At 45.1% G+C, this 14,668-nt stretch overlaps 1 protein-coding gene across 1 annotated transcript; it reads left to right on the forward strand.

Moving 5' to 3' along the window:
* The first annotated feature begins 1,222 nt into the window (after positions 1-1,222).
* LOC124145495 (snaclec 7-like) lies at positions 1,223-9,539 on the forward strand. The gene is made up of 5 exons (XM_046515274.2): positions 1,223-1,323; positions 2,397-2,527; positions 4,865-4,958; positions 8,217-8,436; positions 9,425-9,539. The coding sequence occupies exons 1-5, from the start codon at positions 1,266-1,268 to the stop codon at positions 9,453-9,455; spliced, it is 534 nt and encodes a 177-aa protein (XP_046371230.1). The 5' UTR covers positions 1,223-1,265; the 3' UTR covers positions 9,456-9,539.
* The last annotated feature ends 5,129 nt before the right edge of the window (positions 9,540-14,668 follow it).

The following is a 14,668-nucleotide window of genomic DNA, read 5'->3' on the forward strand; positions in this document are numbered from 1 at the left end:
AGGCTCGCTGACTTGGTTGAAGCAAGCCATCGATCCCAATTACTTGGATCGATGTTCATGATCTCTATCACTAAACTGTCTGGCCATGACTCGATTATTTACAGTCCGCCGCCATATAGCTGGAATATTGCTGAGTGCGGCGTAAAACAACAAACATACCACGAGGCTACCCCTCCCCACTTAGTCATAGATAGAATGGCATTATTTTATTGGAATATAAAGGTACAGCTGCGAGAACAACGGGAGCGGCTAATCCCAGCTTTATTGTTCTCGTAACAGTTCCGTATAATCCTAACAAAATACTTTCACGAGTCCCCGGTCTGTCTTAGAGCAAAGCCCAACTATTCTAGTTCCACGAATAACAAGGCGTGTAGTGAACAACGTTACTTTGCTCGTGACAAAAATATTTCACCGATGCATCTTTGTTGGCGACAAATATATTTTACTTATGCATCTTTGCTCGTGTCAAAAATATTTGACCGATGCGTCATTGCTTGTGATAAAGATGTTTGAGCGATGTATCTTTTCTCGTGACAAAGATATTTGACCAATGTATGCTGACCGAAATATTGTTCTTTATTGTTCTCGTAACAGTTCCGTATAATCCTAACAAAATACTTTCACGAGTCCCCGGTCTGTGTTAGAGCAAAGCCCAACTATTCTAGTTCCACGAATAACAAGGCGTGTAGTGAACAACGTTACTTTGCTCGTGACAAAAATATTTCACCGATGCATCTTTGTTGGCGACAAATATATTTCACTTATGCATCTTTGCTCGTGTCAAAAATATTTGACCGATGCGTCATTGCTTGTGATAAAGATGTTTGAGCGATGTATCTTTTCTCGTGACAAAGATATTTGACCAATGTATGCTGACCGAAATAGAAACGAATAAATGTAACGAAAACAGCCCAGTAATGAAAGGGTTAACCTCAAATACACATTGTAGTGTAAATCAATTCCTATCATTGCATCCAAACTGCTTAAGGTGTTAAATGAAAGCTATATTCAAACATATTGTTTTGTTAATGGCGGTTCTGGGGCAATAAACGTTTTATGAAAGGATGTTTTTCGCCAGTCGTCCTTCCGCCCATCTTATTACCTCGCTTCATTTCATTGAAAGGCCAATAATAAAGCACCAAAATGCAGTAACTTCATACAAAGATACAATTTTGATTAACAATAGGGCAATGATTGCCACACAGATCTCGGCTTTGAAATATTCATTTCAAGGGATAGTCCTGCTGGGAGAGTCTTGAATCACGATGCCTCGAACGTCCCTTGTTGTCTTGTGTGGACTACTTGCCGTCACGGCGAGCCGAGGTACGTAGACTGCATGAGTTAATGAGAGGTTGTTTGTTTGTTTGTTGTTTAACGCCGCTCTCAGCAATATTCCAGCTTTAGGATGGCGGCCTGTAAATAATCGAGTCATGGCCTGACAATTTAGTGATGGAGATCATGAGCATCGATCTACGCAATTGGGATACGATGAGATTCGTCAAGCCTGACCACCCGATCCCCTTAGTCGCCTCTCAAGCTTAGTCGCCTGTGACGCTTTCTGAAGACCTATTCTAAGCGGGATCTTCACGGGTTAGTGAGTGCGTTTGGTTTAATACCGCTTTGAACAGTACTTCTGTTACATAGCAAGTCAGCTTGATGTTGAAGGAAAGCCAAGATAGATGCAGATCTCAGACTTTTACTACTTTGGGTAAAGTCACGGGTATGATGCGGACAGACCTCGAAACAAATTCGATCTGGGATTCCAAACCTCGAACATAATTCCTGTCACGTCGAAAGGATACATCTCTTCCTCAGATGATTTGATCTGCAGTGGTTCTGTGAAAAGAGTAATGCTACTTGCGTTTCAAATAAGTCTTCAAAAGCGGTAATTTTGTTTTGTTTGTTTGTCTGTTTGTTGTTTATCGCCGCACTCAGCAATATTCCAGCTATATGACGGCGGTTTGTAAATAATCGAGTCTGGACCAGACAATCCAGTGATTGACATCATGAGCATCGATCCACGCAATTGGGATACGATGACATGCATCAACCAAGTCAGCGAGCCTGACCACCCGATCTCGTTAGTCGCCCCTAACACAAGCATAGTCGCAATTTACGGCAAGCATGGGTTGCCGAAGACCTATTCTACCCCGGATCTTAACGGGTCGGTTATTTGGTAAAATATATATAGTATATATATGTTAAGGGACGCAAGGAAGACGAGGTATGATCTAAATTTTCTCATGTACATTGTGATAATTCAAGAGTCTCAACTGATAGCATGAGACAGCTTGGAGGATTGTAACCTGTGACATCACCCTGTGGAAGTGTGTTATCCAACATACCCCTCATGGCCTCTCGGACAGATCCAGTAAAAAAACCCTGTCTCTTCACAGATCATAACAGCGCTGACGGAGGGAGGGACAGGGGGTCGAGGTCCATGGTCATGTGTCCCCCGGACTGGGAGTCGGGCACGTTCATGTGTTACAAGGTCGTCCTGCTCAAGGTCAACTGGATCAACGCTCTGGTAGGTGTAAACGTTGTTTTGTGGACGTTAGTTTAACGCTGTAAAATTTTAGCGATATGACGATGACCTGTAAATAGTTGTGTCTGTACCTGACAAGCCAGTGATTGATATTACGAGCAACAATTCGCCCCTTTGGGATACGGGCCTAAACACCCGATCCATTAAGTCGCATCGTATGACAAGGGTCGGTTGCTAGGGACCATTTCTAACCCAGAATCCCCAAGAGGGGATGGGTGTAGGGGGGTTGGGGGTAGTGGTTTAATGTGTCTCAAGGTGCAATTGTTGGTGCATCTGTGGGTGTATATGCGGGTGTACAGTACGTAGGTGAACCCATGTATCTGTAGGAGTCCATACATCTATATCTGTAGGTGTACCTATGTATCTGTAGGAGTCCATACATCTATATATGTAGGTGTACCTATGTATCTGTAGGAGTCCATACATCTATATCTGTAGGTGTACCGTATTGATGACAATCACATTGTACATGCTTTATGTGCAGGTGTGCACGTGGAAAGGGTTGTGTTTGTCCAAAGTTTATATCTGGAACAGTCATATCTGTTTCAATTGTAAAGAACCTGGGACCACACCGAGGTGGACACACAACACAAGCACTGAGTACGATTGCGTGCAGGCCGCCGTCAAATGGCGGGAGTTCTGCTCTGCGTCGTAGGGCACCAAACACATACTTTAATGGCACTTCCGTGAGTGGCGGGTGCTACCAGCAGGCCAGGACAAGCTTTACCCTTATCGGGGGCACGGTTGGCCCAGTCGTCTAAGGCTCCGCGATTCGCTGTGCAGAGTTGCGTCCCTTGGGCACACCAGAAACCTATAATTGTGGGTTCGAATCCCGGTTCGCCCCGATTATGTTTCTAGGTTTGTCAGCACCATACCCGTGCTCGTGGGTTTCAACGAAGTGGTAAACGTCTGAGACCTGCATCACTTCGGGCTTTCCTCCCACATTAAGCCGGCACGCCGTGATATAACTGGAATACTGTTAAGAGCGGCGTTAAACCCAACTCACTCACTCACTCACTCACTTTACCCTATTCACGAACACCTGGTGTCATCACAGGTTCTCAGTGAACCAGTCCTATAACTATCACCACTATTGTGCAGCTTACGCCCGGAGGAATCTGACATCTTATTCTCTGGCGTTGACGTCCTAATAGCTTGATGCTTTACTTGATCTACACATTTGTTTGCACCGAACCTAGTGTGTACCAGTATGTCCGTGTAACGGTGCTTGTGGTGGCCGATAGTTGTAGCCGATATACTATCTAAATAATCACAAACAGCTGTGGGGGTGAGGCTGATGACGTGTATTTTTATATTGTAGGTAAGCGTGTATACGTAGGTCAGTCTTAAATAATGAGTGAGTGAGTGAGTATGGATTTACGCCGCTTTTAGCAATATTACCGTAATATCACGGCGGGGGACACCAGAAATGGGCTTCGCACATTGTACCCATGTGGGGAAACGAACCCGGGCCTTCGGCGAACGCTTTAACCACTAGGCTACCCCATCGCCCCCTGCAACAATGAAATAATATATATATATATATATATATAGCCTGCAACCTCGGGGTATCGCGGTATTTGTCATGAATGCGGAACGGAACAAAATGCACTCACTAACCTTTATGATTATTCGTGTTCTCTATATCAGATGTCATTTATTTGATCTAACAATGCATATTTTACTGATAAAAGTTCATTATTTACATTAGTAGCTCCGAGTAAAAGCCGGGCCTCGCGCTCAGTTTGACAAGAGAGAGAACTCCATCGTATCGCGGTACAGAGAAAAGTTGTGTATGGAGGTCCGAATTTGACAAAAAGAGGACATAATTCTACCAACCGCTTAGTATGATCATGCCAGATATCAGTGATTTGTCCAAAGACAGCACAAGTAAAATTCTAAATGTGTTATCTGTAATAGGTATTTAATGCATGTTTACAGAAAAGTAAGAGAAAAATATTTTAAAAATCAAAAACAAAATATCAGAAATGATATTCTAAGATCGTTTATAAAACAAAATTTAATTTATTTAAATAAATAGCACTTACTTTACATCATATAGTACTGCAGGTATCTGTACAATAAAACACACGTATCCGTACAATACATCAATATACACAGATACAAAATATATTAATGTATATTATGAAGTGGTAATGAACATACTTTATGTAACTTTAGGAAGTATTGCAAATCATAGAATATATCGAATAATGTGTCAGTTCAGAAATGCGAGCAAGAGGCATTCACATCATCGCATAGAATGTGTCATGCTCGCGTTAATTCAGCGATTTACGGTACACCTATCTCTTTATGCAGATGCACTGCGGCGCGATGAGGGCTCACCTTGTCGACATCAACTCTCGCGGGGAACAGATGGAGTTGGAGAGGTTGCTCCGCCCTAAACACACAGGTGAATATACTGACTGGCCCTGTATCTGAGCTGCTGGAATATCTCCCCATGGTACTTGTTGTTACCCTGTCTGGCGCTCGGCGTTAAGGGGCTAAACACACAGGTGAATATACTGACTAGCCTTGTACCCGAGCTGCTGGAATAATTCCCCATGGTACTTGTTGTTACCCTGTCTGGCGCTCGGCGTTAAGGGGCTAAACACACAGGTGAATATACTAACCAGCCCTGTATCTGAGCTGCTGGAATATCTCCCCATGGTACTTGTTGTTACCCTGTCTGGCGCTCGGCGTTAAGGGGTTAAACACACAGGTGAATATACTGACTGGCCTTGTACCAGAGCTGCTGGAATATCTCCCCATGGTACTTGTTGTTACCCTGTCTGGCACTCGGCGTTAAGGGGTTAAACACACAGGTGAATATACTGACTGGCCTTGAACCAGAGGTGCTGGAATATTTCCCCATGGTACTTGTTGTTACCCTGTCTGGCACTCGGCGTTAAGGGGTTAAACAAACAGGTGAATATACTGACTGGCCTTGTACCAGAGGTGCTGGAATATTTCCCCATGGTACTTGTTGTTACCCTGTCTGGCGCTCGGCGTTAAGGGGTTAAACACACAGGTGAATATACTGACTGGCCTTGTACCAGAGGTGCTGGAATATTTCCCCATGGTGCTTGTTGTTACCCTGTCTGGCACTCGGCGTTAAGGGGTTAAACACACAGGTGAATATACTGACTGGCCTTGTACCAGAGGTGCTGGAATATTTCCCCATGGTACTTGTTGTTACCCTGTCTGGCGCTCGGCGTTAAGGGGTTAAACACACAGGTGAATATACTGACTGGCCTTGTACCAGAGGTGCTGGAATATTTCCCCATGGTACTTGTTGTTACCCTGTCTGGCACTCGGCGTTAAGGGGTTAAACACACAGGTGAATATACTGACTGGCCTTGTACCAGAGGTGCTGGAATATTTCCCCATGGTACTTGTTGTTACCCTGTCTGGCGCTCGGCGTTAAGGGGTTAAACACACAGGTGAATATACTGACTGGCCTTGTACCAGAGGTGCTGGAATATTTCCCCATGGTACTTGTTGTTACCCTGTCTGGCACTCGGCGTTAAGGGGTTAAACACACAGGTGAATATACTGACTGGCCTTGTACCAGAGGTGCTGGAATATTTCCCCATGGTACTTGTTGTTACCCTGTCTGGCACTCGGCGTTAAGGGGTTAAACACACAGGTGAATATACTGACTGGCCTTGTACCAGAGGTGCTGGAATATTTCCCCATGGTACTTGTTGTTACCCTGTCTGGCACTCGGCGTTAAGGGGTTAAACACACAGGTGAATATACTGACTGGCCTTGTGCCAGAGGTGCTGGAATATTTCCCCATGGTACTTGTTGTTACCCTGTCTGGCACTCGGCGTTAAGGGGTTAAACACACAGGTGAACATACTGACTAGCCTTGTACCCGAGGTGCTGGAATATTTCCCCATGGTACTTGTTGTTACCCTGTATGGCGCTCGGCGTTAAGGGGTTAAACACACAGATGAGTATACTAACCAGCCCTGTATCTGAGCTGCTGGAATAATTCCCCATGGTACTTGTTGTTACCCTGTCTGGCGCTCGGCGTTAAGGGGCTAAACACACAGATGAGTATACTAACCAGCCCTGTATCTGAGTTGCCGGAATATTTCTCCACATAAAGGGAAAGTTAATAATCATCCCTCTTGTCATCCTGTCTGTGGATATTTTGTCACTCTAAATCTTTAAGCTCACATCTAAATATGAAACATATGAAGCTGTCTCATTGGTCTCTTTTATTTCGAGTGCAGGTGGGTAAGTCAGCGGAAGGGTATTGGCTGTTTGACTGTGGAACGATATATCACGATATATCACGATATGTCACGATATGTCACGATATATCACGATATATCATCGATATACCTAGAGTTTACGTCTTGGACAAATTCTCTTGTTTAGATTTTGGCAACCCGAGAAGAAATTCCTATTCCTATTCCTATTCGTAAAGAAAGATGTCAGAAACGATAGGAGCACAATTGGTGCCCATGGGGATCCCTTAATGTCATGGATGTTACCATTGCCCAGTATTTCACATATTGTATCATTTAACTTCAGATGACATTGCTTTCATTTTTGACAAATTGCCCTGAAATGTTGCAGATATAGATGCAACTATATCAATGGTCACCACGTTGAGTGACAGATGCCCCGCTGACCAAGTTTTTCGGTTGGGATCATGGTATACAAAGTTGAAAAGTCAAATGATTTGACATAATTAAGGGACATTTTTTTCTGAGATTGCAAAAAAACAAGCAAATCCGATGAGTTTTTGAGATTTCACGTGTTATCAATTCCACTTGTTTCAAACACTTTCTGCGAATTATAAAGAAAGTCCATGATATGATATGATATGATATGATATGATATGATATTTTATCATATAATAGGTAGGTTTCTCAGCAGGATAAAGCCAACGGATAAAAACGAAATCCGTTGGGGTCATATGCGGATAGAGATGCAAATATCAAAGGTCAAGTAGGGACTACTTTCACTGTTTATAAACAACATGGCGTCGCCCTTGTCATTCGGCGATCGAGTCAGAATTAGGCTAACCATCGGGAATCTGGATAAACTACAGAGATAATTGCTATCAATGACGTCGATATTGGCCTGAGACCGAAGACACCTTTAAAGGAATATATACGCATAGTAACAATCATATCTTCAATGGTGATGTACACGATCACGTTTCAACTCAATGATTTATGTGCAGAATTTCGACCATAAAAACATCCGGACTTGACGCCTCAACAGGCGTCCTTCAGTATCTGAAGCATTACTAAAATCACTCCACGACACCAGTTAAGGCTCTTTTACCTCTTCAGTTGATACATGCATTATATACAGGTCAATGCAAATTTCTTCTGGTATCCTCGATTATCCAGGGTAGTTTATCTCCATTTTTACGATAAATATCCTGGACCCTTTTACCCCCACAGCTTCGTTCTCTCATTCTCGGAAGAAACCATTTTTTTACCAAACGAGTGGACCTTCTATGGTATCTCAGTGAGCTAGCACTAAAAATCGGCATCAGTCCGGATTAGTACAAGCAGCCACACAAACACACACACGTACATGCACGTCGCTATATAAGTGCAATAATCTTGGACGCGACGTTAAACCCCATTTCACCTCACCTCATTGTAACATCTGTATGCGCATGTTGTATACCTACCAGGCTTGAAGACCGAGAGGCTGTGGATCGGGGGAAGTGACCTGTCCAGTAGGGGTCAGTGGCAGTGGATGACCGCTCGGCAGAACATGTCCTTCACCCACTGGTACCAACACACAGAGCCCCCTGTGAACAGGGGGCTGAACTGTGCCCTGCTCATGGGGGCCACGTATCTGTGGGGGGCCAGTGACTGTACGGCACTCCATCCCTTCATCTGCGAAGCAGGGTAAGCAAAGGAGACACACCCTTGATCTCCCCTAACGCAAAAACCATAGTACCAATTTGTATAAGGTTTAACAAACAATGTATGTTGTGGACCAATACCATCACATGCAGGGAATTGCTTCAGATCGCCACTAGTGATGATGTTACTCTTTAGAGTTATTGTTTTGTAGACATGACTACATTTCACTGACATGTTTCAATGTTTAGTTTTACATTTTTGCATTGAATGAAATGTCAACATACTCCTGAATTTAATTTAAATACGAACTTATGGTTTTTTTCCAATATGTCTGCCAACATCTTCCCGAGGCAAGACAGTTAACTGACTTTAAAAGTCCAGTTTCCACCCTTGCCGAACTAGGCTGGAATTCCTGGGCTCGATCGTAGCGCCACCAGTGGCTATTACGAGTTATGTCCCTTCTATGCCTCTCCTATTGACCAATCAGATTCCATCTCTCGTATCACTTGCATATGCTTCAAACAAAACGGTGGCGCGCAGTCAAGACGATCTGATCGATAATGAAGATCTATAGTGAGATAAAACGAGTATTACATCGCGAAGTGCATCAAATCACGTGAGCATCTTGATTAAAAATATGAAAAGATTTAGAAAATATCTGTTGACAACGAAATCTGCATGACAGTTTACGAACCGGATTTCGATTTCGGTGCGCGATTTTGATTGGACTACGCATAGACTCGTTAGTCCAGCCAAAATATAACTCCATAATACCAGCCAAGTTCGGCAAGGGTAGAAACTGTGCTTTATAGTCAGTTAACTCACTTGCCTGGGGAAGATGAGTTAAAATATGATGCTCTGCACTGTCATTAAGACACAACCTGCCTTAAAAACCTACATATGCATGATATAGACAATATTTCAGTCCAATACTTGTATTCTACAATCCGTATTATTTATTTTACATTCAAAGAGCACAATATTTTTAATTTGAAGGAGTTGGGCTTGATATGTAATATTATGGTTTCAGACCCTCGTTGGTGATGGACTCGATTGACTAGACGTTAGATGTACAAGGGTCCCTTTGGCAGGCGATAACGTATAATTTTAATCACATAAACTGAATAAAATGTATGATGCAATAATTTTTATTTAGTTGTTTTCCGTTAAATTTGAACCAGCCGATGGGTGGGATGAAGGGGCCATGCGCAGTTGAAGGAGTGTTTGTTTGTATGTTGTTCAACGCCGCACTTAACAATATTCCAGCTATATGACGGCGGTCTGGAAATTATCGAGTCTGGACCAGAAAATCAAGTGATTGAGATCGTGAGCATCGATCTTGGGATACGATGACATGCATAAAGCAAGTCGGTGTTCAAAGCAGCTCAGTCGCACACACATATGTTGACACGTCGTGGTACAACTGCAATGCAGCTGAAAGCGGTGTTAAATCCCTCACTCGCTACATAGCGGTCGACCCGTGAAGATTCCGGGGTAGAATAGGTCTTCAGCAACCCATACTTGCCGTAAAAGGTGACTATGCTTGTCGTAAAAGGCGACTAACGGGATCGGGTGGTCAGGCTCGCTGACTTGGTTGATGCGGTCACTCTTTCACTGTTTTGTTTGTTTGTTGTTTAGCACTCAGCAATATTCCAGCTATATGACGGCGGTCTGTAAATAATCGAGGCAGAACCAGACAAACCAGTGATGGACATCATGAGCATCGATCCACGTAATTGGGATACGATGACATGCATCAACCAAGTCAGCGAGCCTGACCACCCGATCCCGTTAGTCGCCTTTAACGACAAGCATAGTCGCCTTTTACAGCAAGCATGGGTTGCTGAAGATCTATTCCAACCCGGCCCATTCTTTCACTGTATCGATCTGGTTCGGGCTTACCACACTGCATATCAATGGTTCCTCTTCCAGGCAGTTTCGTATAGGCACAAACAATACAAACAACCCAGCCCTGTAATCGATGCGCTATTGTTCTGGAACGATTTGATTTGATTTGATTTGCGGAGTGCCCTGAAAAGGTAGGTGACAAAATAATGTGTCCGGCCCACTGATTCCTGTTTCTGACTGGAAGTTGTCACAGTTTGTCACGATGATTTTGGAACCCATCGGTCCGGCAGAACGAGGATGCGGGGAATATTGATTCCAGAGATGTCTGGCTTTGTAAAGCTATGGATGCTGGATTCAGATGATGCAAGTATAACCCACACTTGTGTGACCGAGGTGGGGTGCAGATAGACAGAGAGATATGCATCATAGAAGGGGAGACAGCTGTGCCTAAATTTGGGTGAGTGAATGTTGTTTTACGTCCCGACCCCCAATATGCCAGCGTTGATATAGTGCGTGAGTGGGTGAGTGAGTGAGTGGGTGATTGCGTGAGTGGGTAAGTGAGTGAGTGAGTGGGTGATTGGGTGATTGGGTGGTTGCGTGAGTGGGTAAGTGAGTGAGTGAGTGGGTGATTGGGTGGTTGCGTGAGTGGGTAAGTGAGTGAGTGAGTGAGTGGGTGGGTGATTGCGTGAGTGGGTAAGTGAGTGAGTGAGTGGGTGATTGGGTGGTTGCGTGAGTGGGTAAGTGAGTGAGTGAGTGAGTGGGTGGGTGATTGCGTGAGTGGGTAAGTGAGTGAGTGTGTAAGTGAGTGAGTGGGTGGTTGCGTGAGTGGGTAAGTGAGTGAGTGAGTGGGTGATTGGGTGGTTGCGTGAGTGGGTAAGTGAGTGAGTGAGTGAGTGGGTGGGTGATTGCGTGAGTGGGTAAGTGAGTGAGTGAGTGGGTGATTGGGTGGTTGCGTGAGTGGGTAAGTGAGTGAGTGAGTGGGTGAGTGGGTGGTTGCGTGAGTGAGTGGGTGATTGGGTGGTTGCGTGAGTTAGTGAGTGAGTGAGTGGGTGATTGGGTGGTTGCGTGAGTTAGTGAGTGAGTGAGTGGGTGGGTGATTGGGTGGTTGCGTGAGTTAGTGAGTGAGTGAGTGCGTGAGTGGGTGAGTGAGTGAGTGAGTGAGTGAGTGAGTGGGTGGTTGCGTGAGTTAGTGAGTGAGTGAGTGGGTGATTGGGTGGTTGCGTGAGTTAGTGAGTGAGTGGGTGGGTGATTGGGTGGTTGCGTGAGTTAGTGAGTGAGTGAGTGAGTGAGTGGGTGGTTGCGTGAGTGGGTGGGTGATTGGGTGGTTGCGTGAGTGGGTAAGTGAGTGAGTGAGTGAGTGAGTGGGTGGTTGCGTGAGTTAGTGAGTGAGTGAGTGGGTGATTGGGTGGTTGCGTGAGTTAGTGAGTGAGTGAGTGAGTGGGTGATTGCGTGGTTGGGTGAGTTAGTGTGTGAGTGGGTGGGTGATTGGGTGGTTGCGTGAGTGAGTGAGTGGGTGATTGGGTGGTTGCGTGAGTGAGTGGGTGATTGGGTGGTTGCGTGAGTGAGTGAGTGAGTGAGTGGGTGATTGGGTGGTTGCGTGAGTGGGTAAGTGAGTGAGTGAGTGGGTGATTGGGTGGTTGCGTGAGTGGGTAAGTGAGTGAGTGAGTGAGTGGGTGGGTGATTGCGTGAGTGGGTAAGTGAGTGAGTGAGTGGGTGATTGGGTGGTTGCGTGAATGGGTAAGTGAGTGAGTGAGTGGGTGAGTGGGTGGTTTCGTGAGTGAGTGGGTGATTGGGTGGTTGCGTGAGTTAGTGAGTGAGTGAGTGGGTGATTGGGTGGTTGCGTGAGTTAGTGAGTGAGTGAGTGGGTGGGTGATTGGGTGGTTGCGTGAGTTAGTGAGTGAGTGAGTGCGTGAGTGGGTGAGTGAGTGAGTGAGTGAGTGAGTGGGTGGTTGCGTGAGTTAGTGAGTGAGTGAGTGGGTGATTGGGTGGTTGCGTGAGTTAGTGAGTGAGTGGGTGGGTGATTGGGTGGTTGCGTGAGTTAGTGAGTGAGTGAGTGAGTGAGTGGGTGGTTGCGTGAGTGGGTGGGTGAGTGGGTGGTTGCGTGAGTGGGTAAGTGAGTGAGTGAGTGAGTGAGTGGGTGGTTGCGTGAGTTAGTGAGTGAGTGAGTGGGTGATTGGGTGGTTGCGTGAGTGGGTAAGTGAGTGAGTGAGTGGGTGATTGGGTGGTTGCGTGAGTTAGTGAGTGAGTGAGTGGGTGATTGGGTGGTTGCGTGAGTGGGTAAGTGAGTGAGTGAGTGGGTGATTGGGTGGTTGCGTGAGTGGGTAAGTGAGTGAGTGAGTGGGTGATTGGGTGGTTGCGTGAGTTAGTGAGTGAGTGAGTGAGTGGGTGATTGCGTGGTTGGGTGAGTTAGTGTGTGAGTGGGTGGGTGATTGGGTGGTTGCGTGAGTGGGTAAGTGAGTGAGTGAGTGGGTGATTGGGTGGTTGCGTGAGTTAGTGAGTGAGTGAGTGAGTGGGTGATTGGGTGGTTGCGTGAGTGGGTAAATGAGTGAGTGGGTGGGTGATTGGGTGGTTGCGTGAGTTAGTGAGTGAGTGAGTGGGTGATTGGGTGGTTGCGTGAGTGAGTTAGTGAGTGAGTGAGTGGGTGATTGGGTGGTTGCGTGAGTTAGTGTGTGAGTGAGTGGGTGATTGGGTGGTTGCGTGAGTTAGTGTGTGAGTGGGTGGGTGATTGGGTGGTTGCGTGAGTTAGTGTGTGAGTGAGTGGGTGATTGGGTGGTTGCGTGAGTTAGTGAGTGAGTGAGTGGGTGATTGGGTGGTTGCGTGAGTTAGTGAGTGAGTGAGTGGATGATTGGGTGGTTGCGTGAGTTAGTGAGTGAGTGAGTGGGTGATTGGGTGGTTGCGTAAGTTAGTGAGTGAGTGAGTGGGTGATTGGGTGGTTGCGTGAGTTAGTGAGTGAGTGAGTGGGTGATTGGGTGGTTGCGTGAGTTAGTGAGTGAGTGAGTGGGTGATTGGGTGGTTGCGTGAGTTAGTGAGTGAGTGAGAGTTTTTGTTTGTTGTTTAACGTCGCACTCAGCAATATTCCAGCTTTACAACGGCGGTCTGTAAATAATCGAGTCTGGACCAGACAATCCAGTGATTGACATCATGAGCATCGATCTACGCAATTAGGATACGGTGACATGCATCAACCAAGTCAGTGAACCTGACCATCCAATCCCCTTAGTCGCCTCTTACAACAAGCATAGTCGCCTTTTATGGCAAGCATGGGGTGCTGAAGACCTATTCCACCCCGGATCTTCACGAGTGAGTGAGTGAGTGAGTGAGTGAGTGAGTGAGTGAGTAAAACGCCACTGTCAGTAATATTCCAGTTATAACACGGGACCAGGCAAACGGATCATTCAAGTAATTAACCTCCTTTATTTCAGACAACTTCAGACGCGATTACTCACCGACTCACGACAGCGATAATGACAGCAGCCAAAATGAATCACTGGCTCCCCCTTGTTATTGACCAGCACGTTATAATGAATTCTGTTGCCGATATGATGTATCAAGCTTTTGTCTACCAAACCAAACTAGCTAGTCCGCTGTAGTTGACAGAAATAGTGTGTTAACTTTATAGCTTCTAACAATTGATTTCTCAGCGAACGCTTGCAAATGTGACAGATGTCAACTAATTGCGCATGCGCATAACCCGACTCGCCATCACGTTGATACAACAGCTGAGAAGGAAGGTAGGTGAGCTCTCTGTTTACATCGCGACTGAATATGCACGACAATGGTTAAATGATTTGAAAGAGCTTGAATATCGGCTGCAGACATGTGTGTAGAAGGCGGGTGTTAAGAAAAGTTGACACCGTGGGGCTTTTCTAATTTAAAGTGCGGCAGTGTACAGAAATACTTGTTTATAGTTCTAACATTATTGAACATGACGCTGGTTCACTCTCGACAATGACGATGTTGACAACATGAGAACAAAACAATTAGACATGTAAATAAACCTGTTTAGTCTAGAAACGCATTCTTCCTGACAATCTTGTTTGTCTAAATATTTTCTCCCGACATTACCCCAGACCCGTGATTACTAAATCTGGAAAATTGTCAATCCGTACGATTTCTGTGTATAATACAAATAACAACAACAACAACAACAACAACAACAACAACAACAACAACAACAAAAATAATAATTGTACGATTCCGACCATATAAGCATGTGTTTATCCTTATGAAATTGTGATACAGGTTTTCGCCAAAAGATGGGCGTATCATAAAGACAGTGAAATCTAGAATCCGACCATGTCTTCATTGATACGCCAGCTACATTCCATATACTTCGTGATAGCAAACTTCTGTTAAATGAAAAAAATGTTTTATATCAACGTTTTTTTTAAACAAGTCATATTATTTATTTATCGCCGCATTCGTG

This window comes from Haliotis rufescens, unplaced genomic scaffold (assembly GCF_023055435.1).
Source record: "Haliotis rufescens isolate VD_foot unplaced genomic scaffold, xgHalRufe1.0.p SCAF_8, whole genome shotgun sequence".
In the NCBI taxonomy this organism is placed as follows: domain Eukaryota; kingdom Metazoa; phylum Mollusca; class Gastropoda; order Lepetellida; family Haliotidae; genus Haliotis; species Haliotis rufescens.

What these genes read in the sequence shown, in the direction of transcription:
- LOC124145495 (XM_046515274.2), top strand. Translation starts at nt 1,266, where the DNA reads ATGCCTCGAACGTCCCTTGTTGTCTTGTGTGGACTACTTGCCGTCACG. An exon ending in GCTCCGCCCTAAACACACAG is followed by an intron (nt 4,959 to 8,216) that starts GTGAATATACTG and finishes TATACCTACCAG; the next exon opens with GCTTGAAGACCGAGAGGCTG. An exon ending in CCCTTCATCTGCGAAGCAGG is followed by an intron (nt 8,437 to 9,424) that starts GTAAGCAAAGGA and finishes TTATGGTTTCAG; the next exon opens with ACCCTCGTTGGTGATGGACT.